At 38.7% G+C, this 18995-nt stretch overlaps 1 protein-coding gene across 20 annotated transcripts in view; it reads right to left on the bottom strand.

Annotated features, from left to right (window-relative positions):
- Positions 1 to 18995, bottom strand: part of LOC113406698 (neurexin-1) — a 1188348-nt gene that overhangs the window by 1095136 nt on the left and 74217 nt on the right. For 13 of the 20 annotated variants that reach the window (XM_026652587.1, XM_026652589.1, XM_026652590.1 and 10 more), the window contains exon 2: positions 2855 to 2872. The exons of 6 other annotated variants lie outside the window; for them this stretch is intronic. In XM_026652587.1, the coding sequence (XP_026508372.1) occupies positions 2855 to 2872 (18 nt within the window). The remainder of the gene's footprint in view (positions 1 to 2854; positions 2873 to 18995) is intronic. One more of the 20 variants, XM_026652592.1, reaches the window with a different exon arrangement.

Below are 18995 nucleotides of genomic sequence, written 5' to 3'. Positions count from 1 at the left end.
TTTAATTGATCTAAATAGGCCAAGATTTTGTCAAACAAACAAAAAAATCCCACACAAACAGCTTTACCGCTGTCCTCAGATTCAATATTTTTACTAATATGATGTAAAAGAGGTTGTCTCATTGTCAGTCCCAAATAAAACATTCTCATGTAATTTAAATAAATATAAATTACAGAAAGGCCCCTTGAAAGCATCATAGAACTTTCCTGAATTTTAAGAGTCACTTACAGAGCTGTTTAAATTAAAAAAGGAGGTGACGTCAAAATGAACATTCCCTGCTCAAATAGAACCGCCATTAACAAATTGGAAAAATCCAGTCCTATTTATGGCCTCTTTATTCCTCTAAAACTGATTGTATTTTGTTAAATTTGCATTTTACTGTATTTGTGAATATTGTATCAAACAGTAAAATTACTTATACTTACTTGCTAACTGGGAATAATGATACTTACCTTAATATATAAAGCATTTTGAGATATATGAATGAAAAGGGCTATAGAAGAGCTAAGTATTGTTATTACATTGCTAGTACAATCTGCAGAGAGGTTAATACAATACAGGTAAATTTAATTATTACAACAATCACTGTTAGGTTTTCGAAACTGTAGTCAGTACAAAAGAGAGAACATTTTAATGGAGTCCAATAAAATATGGTAATCAAACAGGTCATCACCTATAGGCATACCTTCAAAATAATTACTTGTGCACCACAAGTTTACAAGCAAAATTGTAAAAGCCTTTTCTTTGTGAATTAGGAATAAAATGCCCACCAGGAATGCATTTTAAGTCGTTGCTTCTCTCTTCATTTTAAGCTGGGCACTAGAAAAACACATTTAAAGTATGCAGAATGGGTCAGGGGAAGTGGATATGAAAGAAAGGACATTTTCATAATTTAGTGAGTAAGTCACATGCAGAGCACAAACCACAGGGAATTTAGAGCACAATAAATCTTCAGTGAATATATTTAGCCTTGGTACAACTTCAGTAATATTAATAAAATTTCTTCAGTTGATAGCATGGATAAATTTGTCTCAACTTATTAAAACTAAATATATGTCTGTATATACACCTAATAATTTTGTAAGGTGCTCAGATACCACAACAATAGGCACAATGGACAAACTTAGATCTATGTCTACATGTGTAGCCCCCATATACTTCAACCAAAATTATGTAAACACATCCAAGGCTATGTTGGAGTAAATTTATGATTGCAACTTTGATCAAATAATCTAAGAAAAATCTGGATTAAGTCTGTTATTCTGACTTTAATCTGAATAGATAAATTGTACTTCTTCATCACCTAGGCATAATAATTCTGATCCACATCTGGAACTCCCATTGACTTCAATGAGTTTCATGCATGGATCAGCTATAGAATTGGGTCCTTATTTTTGTACTCCCATGCTTTTTTCAGTCTGGGTGCCAATACCAATGTTACTTTAATGAATTTTTATTTAACATTCATTTATAATTAAGAATAAAGGAAAGATCCTATTACGGAGCTCAGAGAGAGAGAGAGAGAGAGAGAGAGAAGCTGTCAGAATTTCAGTAGATACTTTCTTTGATTCAAGCTTTGATCCAATATTTTCTTGAACTGTTATGTTTCTTACACTGGCATCATATGTTTACACAAAAATGCCCAAAGCATCCAGACTCGATGAATCTCTGAGCACCTTGCCATATATTTGATGTAGAACATGGACAGATACAGAGGGCCACAGTACCTTGGATTCTGTATGGATCAGATCACTATGATGGCTCACTGCATACATACATTGCAGGGACATTATGCCACAGATCCACGCAAGACCAGTCACTTTGCATACATCCTTAAGAAATTGCAGATTTTAAAAGTAGTTTGAAAAGTGTATTAAAAGAAAATAAATGTCTGTAATGTTGGTTCTTGAATTTAAAAATAGACCAACTATTTTTAAAATAAATAACCTTGGACATGAACCTTGTATGCAAAGATTAAGCCCAGAGAGAATTTTTTTACAGGTACGGTTTGTAAAAAGCACCTGAAAATATTGGTTTATAATGCAGATGACAAAAATGACTGCCAGCAAACTGAGGGATCAAACAATGTATTAACATACTGTACCTTTAAATACTATGATACACACATGTACACATTTCTACCAGCTAACAGATTTACTTACCAATATTCTGGCTAGATGGCCATTGTGCTTAGTTTCCATTGCCCTGTGTCTTACTTTCTTTAAGGGGACTTTATTAAATACCAATGTTATTATTAAAAACACACACCTCTTATTTTCCCAGTGTGAAAAGGCAGAGCTGTTTATGTTGGAAACTTTGACAAATCAAGCTTTTCTAAAGCATTGTACTGAAAAGGATAATACAATAACTGATATTTGTAATATAAAAAAGAAAAGAGCTTTTTATGTTCCTAAGTAATTAAAATATATCTTTAACATGCATTACATTCTTTATGATGAGGAGGAATTATGTTCCACATTGATCAGACAAACATTATCTTGTATCATTTTTCATACAGAACACTCAAGATTTCTGTAAACCTGATGGGTGAATTTGGAGAACAATTCACACTTTGGATCTCAGTCACACAAGTATAAATCCTGAGTAACTCCATTGTTCAGTGGAGTTATTCTGGATTTACACAGTATAATAAATCAGGAATTTGGATTTGTTTTATGTTCTATATGGAAAAAAAAATCACACTGAACCAATCAACCTGAAAATCTGCATAGGGAAAAAATGCAACTTACCGTGTTTAATGATACACGTACCATAATAACACTAAGCAGAAGGGAAAAACACTAAGCACAAGGGAAAAATAAGAGCTTAGGAAAATAAGGTAGAAAGCACCCACCTTCCACATAGTTGTCTTCTGAAAGCACATAATAGGGAAGGAGAGAAAAGGAAAACATTCATTAAGCAGCATGCAGACTGGAACTTGCCATTGCATGTCTTCATCATGCAAGGCATCAACACAACATGCAAGTGCTCCATTGCTACCATCCAAAGGGGAAAACATAAGCACCAGGGAAGCAGTGTTTCTTCTATTCAACACAATTTACATGATATAAAACAAAATAATTCCATTTCCTCAGTGAAGAAATTGTAAAGAATCTTTTGCAGCTCTTTGTGAAGCAAGTTCTACTTACTTAATCAGAAAGTCTTCTCATAGGTCTTTAGCTAGTAAATAATTAAAAACTGCTGTGATGGGAATTCTAACTATATTTTCCCATGTTTTCCCATTTTGAATTTTTCTTAATGCCTTATAAAGCAGAATATTTTAAACAGATTTAACTAGCTAATTTTGGTTTTACAATATGCTGTGAAACATTTAGAACAGCCAACACGCCTAACCCTGAAATCTTTACTCAGCCAAATCTCTTTCTAGTCAAGGGGCCAAATCATGTAATCAAATATGGCAAAATTGCCAGTGAAGCTGGTGGAATGAGCAAGGACTGCAGGATCAGGTCCCATTATTTATTGACATAAGACAAGTCTTAAAATTAATCCTGATTTTTGGCCTGGCAGAATCAGTAAAAGGCACAATGCCCACAAATATATAGTGATTTTTAAAACATCAAATTACTTTTATACTGTATTTACAGATCATGCCTAATAGGCCAGATCCTGCAATCTGATGAAGTTAATGGAATTTGTGCCTAATTAAGGCCTGCTACAGCTAGCAACAACTGGACATTTTGTCTCAGGCCTGACAGTGATTGGGGGAGCAGGCAGCACTCAGTAGAGAGCTTCCCCAAAACCTGTGTGGGGAGGTGGGGGCTTGGATTGTCTGCCAGCTGGTCAGTCGGAGGGGAGAGTTGGAACTAATGAGCAGGTGCAGCATGCTGCCCTGACTGGGAAGATCTACCTCCACATCCCTCAAGCTCTTCCATTGAGGAGGAAGCTTAGGGGAGTATTTCTCTGCTGCCCAATTTGATTCTGATTGGGAAGAGGATGGGAGAAGGTAAGAAGGTACCAGAGGAGATAGGAGAAGACAAGATGCACAGGGGAAAGGAGGGGGAACAAAGTTGATGAAAGGAAGTAAGAGCTGAGGAGTAACAAAGGGTATGTCCACACTACCCACCAGATTAGCCAGTAGCAATGGATCTATCGGGGATCGATATATCACGGCTCATCTAGACGTGATATATCGATCCCCGAACGCGCTCCTGTCGACTCCGGAACTCCACCAGGGCGAGTGGAGGTAGCAGAGTTGACGCGGGAGCCGCGGCCGTCGATCCCACGCCATGAGGATGGGAGATAAGTTGAAATAAGATATGGCGACTTCAGCTACGCTATTCCCGTAGCTGAAGTTGCGTATCTTACATCGACACGCCGCCCCCAAGTGTAGACCAGCCAAAAGAGACAGTGAGGGAGCCTAAGGTGGGAGAAGAGGGGGAAAAAAGGAAAAGTGGGATTATTAGAGCTCTCCCTGTCTTTGACTTGTCCTGAGTTCCACAAGCCCTTGCTGCAGAATAAGGAATGAGTGGGGAATGCAGGATTTGACCCAGTTCCATTATAAATGGTTGTTTTCAGTGAGAGTCTTTTTGATGGAATTAACTTTTAAGTATATGTTAAGAGACACAACTGGGCCTGATTTTGATCTAGTGCAAATCAGGAACAATTCTACTGAATTAAACAAAATCAGGCCCAGTAGTGTGTTTTAATAATTCAGCTCATGATCTATCTCAGAATGCTTAAACTTTCATAATCATGTTTTCTATAAATTAATATGCATTTAACAAAATATTAAAAATCTCATACAAATTATAAAATATACAAATACATTATGTAGTGTTGTTTTATAAACTGCTTTATTCCAGCACATGAGATGCATATACTTAAAACTACATTGTATGGGTTGCCACTATTTAAGAATAACCATTATGAACATCCAATATTTAGGGCTTTAGTCCTGTCTGAATTCACAGTAAAGCTCATTATTTTTAATGAAATTTCTATGCCCATATAAGCAGAGAACATACTTGACAAACTGTTCATTTTAAATTACTGTAAATCATCTTCTCCATACATACATGAACTCAGACTTGTAAAAACTCTGTGCCTGTAACTTCAGTTTGCCATAAAAGTGCAATTGATGCATAATATCCATTACATGCATTTAGGAAAATAAAAGAATGAAAGAAATGAGCATGAATAGGAGGATGCTACTTGTAAATATACCGTATATAAAAAAAAAGCAAGATCCACAAATTATATGAGGACCACTGAGAAAACGAAAAACTTCCCATTCCATAAAATAACGATTTTTCCCTATCCTCTATTGTAAATTGTAATGATCTTTTGTTTGTTAACATGACTTATTTTATAAGGAATTCTATGTAATAGTCTAATTCCTTTTAGTGCAAATATTGTTTCCTTCCTATTAAGTACAATAAAAAAGCAAATTAAACAAAAAATAAATGAGTTACTAAAATAGTATTATACCTTTAGTCTCCTTCTTTGTAATACAAATGTATACAAGATACCAATATTGTGATAGGGTGACCAGATGTCCCGATTTTATAGGGACAGTCCCGATTTTTGGCTCTTTCACTTATATAGGCTCCTATTATCCCCAACCCCTGTCCCGATTTTTCACACTTGCTGTCTGGTCACCCTAATATTGTGATGACTTGATAGTCTGAGATTCTTTCTGGCCTGCTCTATTTAGCTCAAGATATATGTAGTTACAATCAATGAACTTGCAGGCCAGCTCTGAATTTATTAAAGTCAGATGGAATTCTGAAGCTGATATGCCTGGGAGCAGGCTCCATGTCTCTGAATATAGGACTTTGCTTTATACTAAGGTCCAGCTTGTCAACTGGTATACACTGGACTAATCTGTTGAAGGCAATAAAGCTACACTGATTTATGCTAGCCAGGAATCTGGCCCTAAACATTTAATTGTGTAAATAACCATTCAAAATAGTAGCCCATTAAACTAGCATATCTTATTTTGATTTTTTTAAATAAAAATTGCATTAAAAGCGTTGAATATTGTCTAGTGAACAAAACAGTATGGAATATATATCACCAAAAGACATATGCAATAGTAAGCTATTTAAGAACTTCCTTTCTTGCTTGCTTGCTTGCTTGTTTCCTTGCTTGCTTTCTCACACCACCAATAAATGTATCTGTCAGGGTAATTTCAACACATCAATTTGGGAGTTTAAGTGAAAGATTTTTCATATCAACAGTTTGATGACAACAAAATGTGTGCGTATGTGGGTAGGGGGAGTCCTTAAACTGGTAAGATTTTTTCAAGGGTTTTCTATGTTAGATTAGCATTTTTATTGATGCTAATATTGTTATATTGTAACAAATACTGGTATGGAGACCATTACACTGCTATTTTGTGACATGTATGTAACACTAAATCTTTGTCTAATTTTCCTGATTCCCATCCTAGTTTGATGTGTGTGTGTGTGTGTGTGTTTTAGAGTGAGGCATTGCCTAGTGTTGTAAGCACAATCTGGGGAGTCAGAAAATCCTAAATTCTAATTTTGTTCCTTAGGCCAAACACAACACAAGTCCAATCATACAAGATGTTAAGTGCATCCCATGAAGTGCTGAGCACCCTAAACTTCCAGTGAAGTCAATGAGATTTGAGAGCATTTAGTACCATACTAAAGGTGCTCAGCATCTTGCATAAAAGGACCTTAACCTCTCTGCCCACATTTCCCCATCATTAAAATGGAAATAAAAATTGCCTTATTTACAGAGCTGCTGCGAGGATTAATTAGTTCATGTCTATAAAGCATAAGTGTTAAATATTATTCTTGGCAATATTACAGATAGAAGGAATGCTAATTTCTACAATTAATATAAATATATATAATCATTCAAATCTCCACTGGAATTAGAGTTGTGTCATGTTGATATAGTCCTTTAGACACAATGAAAGGAAGTCCAACACCACTAAAGTAATTGGAGATATACCCACTTACCTCAGGTCTGAATTTGAGCCATTAAGATTATTTACTTCACTTAAGCTTTTACATTTACATGAATACAAAGTGGCTTAAATCATGGCAGTAAGCCACACTTCTTTAATACTGGTAATGCAGACATGCAGCACCACAAACAGAGCTTCAGGTGGCACTGGGCTTCAGATAAGCATAATGGCCTCTCCTGGAAACTGCAGTCTCCAGGACATACTTTGGTGGTGCAGTATACACTCCACTCCATACCTAGCAAGCTCTGGGCCATGGTCTCACCTCATCTCCATCCATTTTGTACAAGCTAGCCTTGAGAGCTGGGCAAGGGGATGTGAAGACTAGCAGGGTGGGCAAGAAGGTCCACACAGACTAGACACTATCTTTATAGCAGACTAGAAATATATTACATTCTTTGTAGATTGAGGAGGGGGAATGAAGGAGAAAGGGAAAGACCCAGTAAAAACTCCAGCAAGGTGGATCCAAAGCTATTCTCCTCAAGGACTTTCCATTTGTACAATGAGATATATTCCCCTGGAAAACAAAATCATGCTATATGAGCCAGGGCCAACTGTCATCCTTATCAAGGTTGTTTCATCAATATCTTTAAAGACAATGGGTATAAATTCCACCTGATGTTTGGCAATTTCTCCTCTCACATCATTGCTTCAATTTGTCATTTAAATTGCAGTATCTTCTGTCTGGACTTTCTTACTTCCATGGCACAATTATAATGTCTATTGCACAGAACCATATACATAATTGGTGCCATATCTATATATATTTTCAGGCCTGATTTTCCTCACATTTACACTGGTGTAAACCAGAAGTAATGGTACTGAAGTCAATGAAGCTACACCAGTGTAAAACTGGTGGGAAGGAGGGGAATCAGGCCCATTACAGTCAAATTTTATGTCCCCCTCAGCCACAGTGATTCATCTCCCTTCCCCAGTCTGTCACATTCACCCAAATTCACACTCATCTTGAGGGGACTCTGTGCCTCAAAGAGCAGCTCTTCTAGGCTGCAATGGAAACTTGAACTCTGAGGAGTCTGTCCCACTGGTTACTGGGCCGGGGGGTGACTTTGTACATTCCCTATCGCCTGGTTGTACAGCATTGCCTCCTAGGCTTAACTGCAGCAATTGAATCCAATTTTCTCTACCACCACAGGATGGCTGCAGAGGCAGGAGGAGCTGAAAAGACCTGTGGTCTCAACAACAAAGAAAGAGAACAGATAAGCCTTGCAGAGAACAAGCCCACTAGCCTTGTTGTCTGGTAGCACAGTCTGAGCCAGATCACTGACCCTTCATTGCTCTGCCACTCTCTTGAGTTCAAGGACTCTCTTTGGGCTTAGTCTCCACATGTAGGGCCCAATGGCAAGAGAAATTCCTTGTGCCCTCTTTTTTCTTTGTGCACCTATTTGGGGTGGGCACTATCTGGGCCTGTACATGCCTCACATTGTTATTTCATGGCACAAAAGCCCCAGAAATCCTGCTGTGAACAATCTTACTTTTAATTTAAGATCTTGGGCCACATTCTGCTCTCAACTATGTTGGTATAAACCCAGAAACAGTCCATTGACTTCACACACTTAGCCAGATCCTCAGTTGATGTACGTTGGCATAGCTCAGCTGAAGTCAATGAAGCTATGCCAATTTGCACCATCTGATTATCTGGGCTACTATCTTCTATGGGGTTATATCAGGTTACAACAGTTTAGCTATGAGCAGAATCTGGCCCATTGTGTTGGTGTCACTAGGCATGGCTACCAGGTAACTCAGGGGAGTGGAAGGCCAGAAGAGCCAATGAAACTCCTTTGCTCTGGGTCTAAGTGAGCCACAGTGACTCCATCTTGTAAACGTTCACCTACTTCTGTGCTAACGGCTTACATGCTGAAGCAGAAATGTAAGGGTCAGCTTTTCTAGCAGACAGCTGCTGTTTCATTCACACTAACAAGGTCAAAGATAAGCAGACGAATGGGAATTTTTCTAACTGTAACTGCTAGAGGAGGGAGGGGTGGGAGGGGTAAGAGGGAGTAACAGACAAAGGCTTACACAGAAACTGCTTGGAATATAAAATGGAACATGTGCTGATATGTGCTGCGCTTGATTTGAGACGTGTTGGTCTCCTAGTGCCTATTCAGAGCTCTTGAATAAAGCTGGTTTTGCTTCTCCACATCTGGTGTGATTATTGGCGTAAAGCACACCGGGCAACGAACCCCGCTGTTGCTGCCTCCTCAGGCCCATCTGGGCCGGCAACAATTGTGTATATAATTTACAACCAGAGCCAGGCCATCTCTAATTATTTTACCCCTTTATTCTCTGTTTCACTGATAACAAATGGGAATTATTTATTAAATGATTTCTTTATGATTTAAAAATAATTTAAAGATCTGTTGATGCTTCATGGAAACATTGAGAAAGCACTTATCTTCCTTAGAAATCAATTCATTTATTGGTATTATGGCTATGTCAGATATTTCATTTTTTTCTTCTAAGATATTAACACTTCAGCCCATGCACAGTGCACAGGATTTGCCCGTTGTGCAGCTCCTTGGGTAATTTGTTCCCCCCTCAGAATTGTAATGCTGATTCTGACATCACAATGGGCAGTAGTGAAGAGGGATTCGAAACCACAGAAAAGATTTATAATGTTATGTAAGAGATTCAGCAGCAGGAACAGAGGAGGGGCTCTTATAAGATAAACCTTACTTTGTTGTGCACCTTGCAATAAAAATAAGAGAGGGAAATAGAAAATGTGATATATAGGAAGTGTTATTTCTAACTAGAAGATTTTATCAAAGGATGATGTATTCATGTTTCCTCTATATCTATATGCAGATATAACTGTACTATAGGACCATTTCTTTCTATGGAACTGTATTAAAAACTGTGGACCAGCCCCTAAACTGGTATGAATTAGAATAGCTCAGGGGTTCTCAAACTTCATTGCACCACTACCCGCTTCTGACAACAAAGTAACTACATGACCCTGGGGGAAGAGGGGACCACAGCCCGAGCCCCATTGCCCCAGGTGGGGGTGAAGCTCGGGCTTCAGTTTCAGCAAGGCCCTGGCGACCCCATTAAAAAGGGGTCGTGACCCACTTTGGGGTCCTGACCAACAGTTTCAGAACCAGTGGCATAGCTCCATTGATACCCATTTACAGCAGTTGAGAATCCGGCTTTCTAAATTTGATACTAAAACTATTCTAACAGTGACTTGTAAGAAAATAATTGGAAAGATATTTAAAAAATCTTAATACCAAATTAATCTAAAGCAATAAACTGATGGAAACTTGCCATTAGTACAGGTCTCTTCACGTGCTGTTTATCTGAATAATTTCCATTTGAAAGTTTTGGATTTTGAAATGAATTTTAAGTTTAAAGTTGCAATACAAAATATATGATAATGATAAATAATACAGCCATCCATATATAGGGCCTGATTCTGTGCCCAGCTGCCTCCTCTCACAGGGGGAGGTGACAGGGAGGCAAAAACAACAAGGAGTCTGGTGGCACCTTAAAGACTAACAGATTTATTTGGGCATAAGCTTTCATGGGTAAAAACCTCACTTCTTCAGATGTATAGAGTGAAAGTTACAGATGCAAGCATTATATACTGACACATGGAGAGCAAGGAGTTACTTCGCAAGTGGAGAACCAGTGTTGACAGGGCCAATTCAATCAGGGTGGATGTAGTCCACTCCCAATAATAGATGAGGAGGTGTCAATTCCAGGAGAGGAAAAGCTGCTTCTGTAATGAGCCAGCCACTCCCAGTCCCTATTCAAGCCCAGATTAATGGTGTTAAATTTGCAAATGAATTTTAGTTCTGCTGTTTCTCTTTGAAGTCTGTTTCTGAAGTTTTTTTGTTCAATGACTTTTAAATCTGTAATAGAACGACCAGGGAGATTGAAGTGTTCACTTACTGGCTTATGTATGTTACCATTCCTGATGTCCGATTTGTGTCCATTTATTCTTTTGCGGAGGGACTGTCCGGTTTGGCCAATGTACATGGCAGAGGGGGACTGCTGCCACATGATGGCATATATAACATTAGTGGATGTGCAGGTGAATGAGCCCTTGATGGTGTGGCTGATGTGGTTGGGTCCTCTGATGGTGTCGCCAGAGTAGATATGGGGACAGAGTAGGCAATGAGGTTTGCTACAGGGATTGGTTCCTGGGTTGGTGTTTCTGTGGTGTGGTGTGTAGTTGCTGGTGAGTATTTGCTTCAGGTTGGGGGGCTGTCTGTAAGCGAGGACTGGCCTGCCTCCCAAGGTCTGTGAGAGTGAGGGATCATTTTCCAGGATAGGTTGTAGATCGTGGATAATGAGCTGGAGAGGTTTTAGCTGGGGGCTATATGTGATGGCCAGTGGTGTTCTATTATTGTCCTTGTTGGGCCTGTCCTGTAGTAGGTGATTTCTGGGTACCCGTCTTGCTCTGTCAATCTGTTTCCTCGCTTCCCCAGGTGGGTATTGTAGTTTTACGAATGCTTGATAAAGATCTTGTAGGTGTTTGTCTCTGTCTGAGGGGTTGGAGCAAATTCGGTTGTACCTTAGGGCTTGGCTGTAGACAATGGATCGTGTGATGTGTCTTGGGTGGAAGCTGGAGGCATGTAGGTACGTATAGCGGTCAGTAGGTTTCTGGTATAGGGTGGTGTTTATGTGACTATCACTTATTTGCACTGTAGTGTAATTTGTGTTTTTGTAGATACAGACTAACACGGCTACCCCCTGATACTTGACACCATGCAAGGGAGGCAAACATTTCCTCAATTGTTTCCTCAGGTAGGTAGTGTTTGGCCCCTATAGAACGGGATTCAGGGGCCCATCCACAAATTCTGCAGATTTCCCACAGGCACAGTGGGAGGCTGGAAGGGCCTGATCCAGTGGGCTTTGACTTCAGTGGGCTTTGGATCTAACAGGACTGCCATTGCTAGCACCATCAAGGGGACTTCCCAGTGCAAAGGGTGGAAAGAAAATATGGCTAGGGCTATATTAACTTTCTCTAGGAACTCCATAGGGCTAGTGGTGGGATTATGTACTTCTCCCCCACCCTCCGCTCTATCTCCTGCTTTCCTAGCTCTTCTACTTCCTGTACCCAGCCATATAGATCCCTCATCACATGGAACACCCTATGAGACGCCTAGAGGAAGAGGAGGAAACTACCATGGAAGCAGCTGTCTTGGCTTCCCATGCAGGATGGGATACAGACAAGGCTCTCTTTCAGACAAGGCTCTCCAAGACACAGTTGGACCCTGCGATCTCACTTACAACAACTTTACACAAGGATAAATCAATTAGGCCCAATCAGTTACACCTCTATAAATTTGGAGTACCTCCATTGACTTCAGTAGAGTTACTCCAGACTAGGTTATACTCACAGGATGGGGGGACTGTATCCTGGAAAGCACTGTCTTTGAAAAGGACTGAGATTTCTTTGTTATTAAACAACTGAACATGGCCTCCCAGTGCAATGCAGGAAAGAACTAATGCAATCCTCTGATGCATAAGCAAAGAAATAGTGAATACAAGTACAGAGGTGGTGTATCCTCTATATATGGTGTTAGTGAGACAATTACTGGGATACTGTGTACAATTCTGGTGCTCACAGTTGAAAAAGGATGTGAAAAAATAAAAGAGAGGTTCAAAAATTGTTACAAGAGTAATTCATGGTCTGAAAAACATGACTTAGAACAAGAGACTTAAAGAGTTCGTTCTATGGAACATATCATAGAGAAGATTAAGAGGTGCCTTAATCGCATCTATACCTACCTATGCATGGAGAAGATATTTGATACTGGAGGGCTTTTTAACCTAGCATATAAAGTCATAACAAGATCCAATGGCTGGAAGATGAAGTCAGCAAGGTTCAAACTGGAAATACGTTGCACATTTTTAAGAGAGAGGAATTAACTATTTTGGAACAGCTTATAATAAGTTTCTCACCACTTGGAGTCTTTAAATCAAGACTGAATCTCTTTCTAAAGCAGTGATCTCGAAAGTGGGGTGCGCAAGACGATCCTTTGGGGTGCACGGCAGGAGGAGCGCCGCCAGAGCAGCGCCCCCCTTTTTTTTTTCCCTTTGGCAGTGTCCGAGCGGCTTTTTTTTTTTTTTTTCCCCCCCCTCCGGTTCGGCGGGGGGCCCACCGGCTTTTTTTTTTTTTTTTTTGCTTCGACAGTTCGATGGGGTGCGGGATCAAAAAAGTTTGTAGACCACTGTTCTAAAGGATAGGCTGTAGTTCAACTACAAGATATCAGGTTACACACAGAAATCACTGAGAGAAGTTCTATGGCCTGTGCCATGCAGGAGGTCAGACTAGATGGTCACAATGGTCCCTTCTGGTCACACTGGTGTAACTGACAGCAAAACCAGAGCTTAAGCTTTAGTGACTATTTTGCCCTCCCTCTCAAACACCAATATTGTTCAAATATATTGTTCTCTCTCAAAGCCCATTTCTGAATCCTTTACTCGAGTAAAGCACACACTGAGAAAGACATATTTCCTCTTTAAGAGGTTAAATATAATGGCTGAAAAAGAGATTTATTTAAATAAACTGTTACTCTAATTCCCAATGAGGAAAACGCTCCACCTCCAATTGTGGTAATCTTATTTCTATGTACTGTAACATTTCTAATTTCCTTCCCAGCTGCCTGCGGAGGAGATAAGCAGAATCAAAATCAAACAAAATATAATGAAGTCAATACTCCTTTTAAGGCAATATATTTTTATGCTAAACTGTTCAGTTCCCACATAGTTGTAACATTATTCTATCACCTACAAGTGTATTAAAAGTGAAGTTTTCCAAGTTTGTTTTAGTTGAGGTTATTAGTTCAATTGTAATAGACTAAGGTATTGTATTGGAATTTATTTTTAAATGCAGTACAGCATGTATAGGTTGAGGCTTTATCACAATCACAGCAGTAGTTAAGTGGACTTGCCTTCTCCCAAACCTACAGAACATCAGGCTTTTGGCCTGAAGTTCAGGGCCTGGGGAGGTTCTCTGGAACCTCAGGACTGCTTGCAAAATCTAATGGCTTTTGGCATGCTTATAGCTATTAGCACCACAGGTGCCATGACTGCAGCAGCCACAACCATGGAAGAGGTTAGAGGAGCAATAAGGATGGATGCTGCCAGCATGAGTTCAAAGAAGAGACTCGTGAATCCTTAAGACCTGCTGTCATCAGAATTCATTTAAAAGGGAGAAATCATTTTCCTGATGGATAACCATCAAAAATAAAATGAAATTAGATGTCAGCTTCTATATTTTTAAGAGTTTCATTTGTTTTTTTTAGCAAGAGAAACCAGGGAGTGAAATCATGGTCTCATTTAGGTCAATGGGAATTTTGCCATTGACTTCAGTGGGGTCAGGATGCCACTCCAGGTGTGTGTGTGGGGACACAGGGCTCCAGAGTTGCAGTCCATAAGAAAATCTCAAGTTTGTCAATTTCTCATTGAAGGCACATCTGGGTTCTTCTCACCCACAACTGAGGACGGTTCTTTCTAACTAAGTTCTTTCTTCCATTTCCAGGATTTAAATTTTTTTGAGAACTTTGTTTTTAAGGACCCCTTTATTCTTCCATCACCAACCAATCACTCTTTACAAATTCCTCTCTTTTACATCGGGCAGCTGGGCCCTGTAGCTTAGATAAACTCCAGCTGCATCGGTTCTCTTTGTTCAAAGGAACAAATGGAAGTTAAGCACTCAACTCCCATTGAAAGTCACTGGGAATTGGGCACCTGATACCTGTGCCTTTGAACAGCTCCCCCTTAATCCCTACAGGTCTTGTTTCCTACCATAAATATAAAACTGGGTTATGGGTCTGGCCCTGTTTGGACAACTGTACACAGCTGTCTAAGAACCAGAAGGGTAGTATATTCAGTCACATATATTTCCCTTCTCTCTGTAGCATTATTATTGCATTGGGTTTCCTCCAGCTGTTACTTAGCTCTTTTGGTTGCTTGGCACAAATAAGATTTTCTCAGCTTTCATTAGTATAGTCTTATGAACAAAGCTAATTGTTGTGGCATGGATAAGAGAGCTCTATGGCAGGCTGGAGTAAACTGAGTTCTGTAGCAATGATATATGGTGATGTGGATATTTCCATTTCAAGAGCGTTTATTTTTTAAGTAATTCATGAAATAAAAGTGAATGAATCAAACCAGAGTAATTACTTCAGAGGAACTATTCTTGACCACACTGGTGTAATGACAGCAGATTCTGGCCCAATACACCTGATTCTCCACTGCTTTATGCTTTGTGCAGTCTTTTACAGCTTTACAAAGTGACTGTAAAGCAAGCCAGCCCACCATTTGGAGGACCCATTTTACACCCAATTAACCATCCCATGACTAGAGGCCACAGGAGAACCCACCTATCAGCAGTGGTGCCAGCAGAGGCCATAAAGTGACCAATCTGTCACCAACATGAACAGTTTAGGAATAGCTGATGCTTAGCAGAAACCCCACGAGGTGCTGCAAAGGGAGAACCATGTTCAGCTAGGAGGTTAGGGTGGAAAGATTGATGAACTGGCATGAGTGAGTGATACGACTGATGCATTTGGAGAGGAGATGGAACTGAAGGATTTGGGGAAGGAGAGAGATGTCACATGTATTGTCCCCAGGGATGGTAAATGTTTTGAGTGAGTCTCTTGTTAAAACCTTCTCCCCAATCTAGTATTATATAGCAAGTGGGCAGACTCCTGCACTTCCTCAGCATTGCAATGCCTAAGTCCCCTTGTGAATCAAGCACTTTGTCTGAGGGTGTTTGGGAAAGGCACCTTTTCACAGGACAACACTGTATGTTGAAACCCCTTTGAAACCTCCTGGACAACCACGTGGAAGTTATTTCTAGCATCTAGCTCTTGGTCCATGACTGCTCCAATCTCAGGTACTGTACAAGTAGAAGAGCTAATGAAAGCACAAATTTAAGGGAGCTGTATTTCCTGGAGGTGAGGGGATGTCTGTGAAGAGATAGCCCAGCTATAAGGGCCAGTGCTTTCTTCCTTGAGAGATCACAGGATCACAGCTGTCCTCAGATTTTGAAAGCCCCTCTACCACATCTCCTCCAGGATCCTCTGTTCCCTTCCCAAGGATTTGACTTCTGAAGCATATGTTTTGGACCTAAGCCACTACTCTATCAATGTTCTACTGCAGAAGCTATATTACCTTAACATTAGACCATGATAAAACTTGTCTTTTGGAATGTTACCTTAAGGCAGTATTTCATCTGGCGCAGTAGCTCAACATGCTAGCATACTGCCAGAGTGCCAGCAATGAAGCGTCTCTGATCCCATGTGATTTCCAGAAGCCATAGAACCACTTGGAGCTGGCAAACTGGTCTGAATTTACAGATTATCAGATTTTGGCTATATTAAGTAGAAGTGGTTTAGGATTTCACTGCAAGGAACAATTGTGCTAAAATGGAATCAAAAGCAATTATAATAATTCCTCCCTAAAAAGCAAAAGATGTTGTAGTATATATTTACATGACATCTAAAAGGAAAAAATTATAATGAACTTCAGTAGGACTGAGTCAAAATGCAGTCTTGTAAAAAACATAAAAAGAGCATCTAGGTTTAGTTAAGTAAGCAGAATAGCTGAGGATGTCATATCTCACTAATACAGATATATTTTTGAAGGTATAAGAAAGTATTAATACTAATTATTCTCTTCCTGATCACCTGGCATAACAGATAGAGGGGTATTAAAATATTATCAATCAATAAGTATTTAAAACTCTGAATTGTTTCTAAAATAGTTTCTCTCTGAAATATTTGTCCTAAGCACAATATGTGGATGGCATCCAAACCAAGCCACTTTTCCAATGTGCAGGGAAACTATCCTTCCCCTTTCAGGCAGGGTGAATGCCACTGAATAACACTGTTTGTTTAAAAAGACATTTCTTATGTTCCCAACAGGACAGGAGGAATTTTAAGGCTCTGAGGGAGGAATCTTGGCCCATTGCAATCAGTGGCAAAACTCCCATTGGTACCATGATTTTACCCCAAAAGCCTATCTACATCATAAATGTTATTACAAGAACTATGTTCCTGAAAGCAGAAAACAGAACACATATTACGTGGCTTTTGCAGTCAATCGAAACTAACGAGGATAGCTCAAAAACAACGTACAAGACCAAGAATTATTTACAGAGATTTTTCACCAAATAAATCTGAGAAAATAATGATATGCTACAGAGAAATTGACAAATGAGAAAAGGGGTGAAATGTTTCAGATAAATGTATTTTTATGAATTATTTGCTTATCTGTGCATGTATATGTGTGTGTATATATACACACATACAATTCACATATATATTGTTCAAACTGTTTAAATTTGAGGCTCTCTCGTGGTAAATATATCAAATAAACAATCAGAAAAATGTAGGAATAATGTTACATTATACAATACACATTCGGATACCAATGCAATGAAATACAACCAATATATTGTATAAGTGAATGATGTAATATGATCCAGTAGTTTATAGATACAGTTTCAGACAATACAGTGGAAACTTTTTACTGAACTAACACAGAAATGGACCAAAATATTCTATTATTCCATTGTGGTACAAAAGTACAATACTGAATGTTCCAACAAATCTCTATCTGCAGTTTCACAAAGCAAAGGCTGATGCATATGAAGCTGCTTAAGAAAAATTCTAAGTAAGTGGTATTGATTAATAGGATATTAAAAGTGTTGTGTATTTTTTATTTTTAATAATAGTTCAATAAACTGCTGAATTGTAATTACAGTATTTTCCAATAAGAATTGTGTAGAGCCACTAACAGCCTTATAAGTCAGACCATCTAGTTTACAAAGAGTGTGACCTAAATAGTGTTCAATTTATTAATTCACTCTGATTTTATGGCTCACAATGCCTTTGCACTTTTTGAAACATATACTTTTTTCAAAACAAGTTCAAAATGAAAACAATGTAATGCTGGTAAATCATTCATTTTTAAAGAAAAATATATTAATATTTCAAAACACATTTCCCAGAACATGCTTGTAATGCATGTGGAGCAGACACCACATTTGACTTCACTGCAAAATAAAAGCCATTTGTCTCCAAGCACACTTTAGAAGATTGTCTCAAGTGTTTTTCTTTTATCCTTAATGCATGTACCTTTTAACATTTTAATACTGGCCATTTTATCATTTTTCATCCAGAATCCATTATGGACCAAAGTTCTAAAACACACTATCTCCACTGATATTATTTGCAAAACCATTTTTTATGTTTTAACCACTTTGTTGTTCTGCCTTACATATCACCTGTCAATGAAACTTCCACATGTATTTAAAAGACATGACAAAGATATAACCTAGGAAATGTTGCAATCAAATTATATAAAGAACACAAGACATAATTATTAAAAAGGAAGCATGTTTCTTTCTCTCTTCCATTAATAAATACTTCAATTAGTAATCTCATTAACCCCACAGTACTTAATTAAATGAATCAGAATGACTAAAGTTTTAATGAATAAAACAGAACCGAAAAAGCCAATGGGAATGGCAGATACAACATATTTATGGAATTCTTTATGGGTGGAATCCAAGGCCCATTTAGGTGAATGGTAAAATTTTTCCACTCACTTCTGTGGACTTGGGATCAGACCTGGATTCTAATTTGAATTTCATGGGTTATTTACTGTAGGCCATGTTGTGCCATTATTTGGGACAATCAACTCACTCTGAAATCTAACTGCATGCAAATCACTGGCATATTAGGGGTTTAAGAGTCCCCTTATTCTGACAGAGATACATAGATTATGATGAAGGAGTCTGCTAATCAATAGTTTTTAGCACAATGGAATATCACAGTGCAGTCAGGATTTTGGTTTACTTCGTAGCCAAAGTGAGCATGGTGCCCATCTATAACGTGTAGATACTGTTTCACCCTTATTACACCACCAAATTACATGTTGTGGATTAGGTCAGGGTTACTTGTGTCGATACTGTATTCAATACTGTAAATTCCCTAAATCACCTAGCCCAAGAATTCCTGGGCAAAACATACTCAGGCAGGATGCTCCTCCATGGAAAATA

The sequence above is a fragment of the Terrapene carolina genome, unplaced genomic scaffold (genome assembly GCF_002925995.2).
Source record: "Terrapene carolina triunguis isolate 2854851 unplaced genomic scaffold, T_m_triunguis-2.0 Scaffold122, whole genome shotgun sequence".
Taxonomy (NCBI): domain Eukaryota; kingdom Metazoa; phylum Chordata; order Testudines; family Emydidae; genus Terrapene; species Terrapene triunguis.
This window is presented reverse-complemented; position numbering and strand designations above follow the sequence as displayed.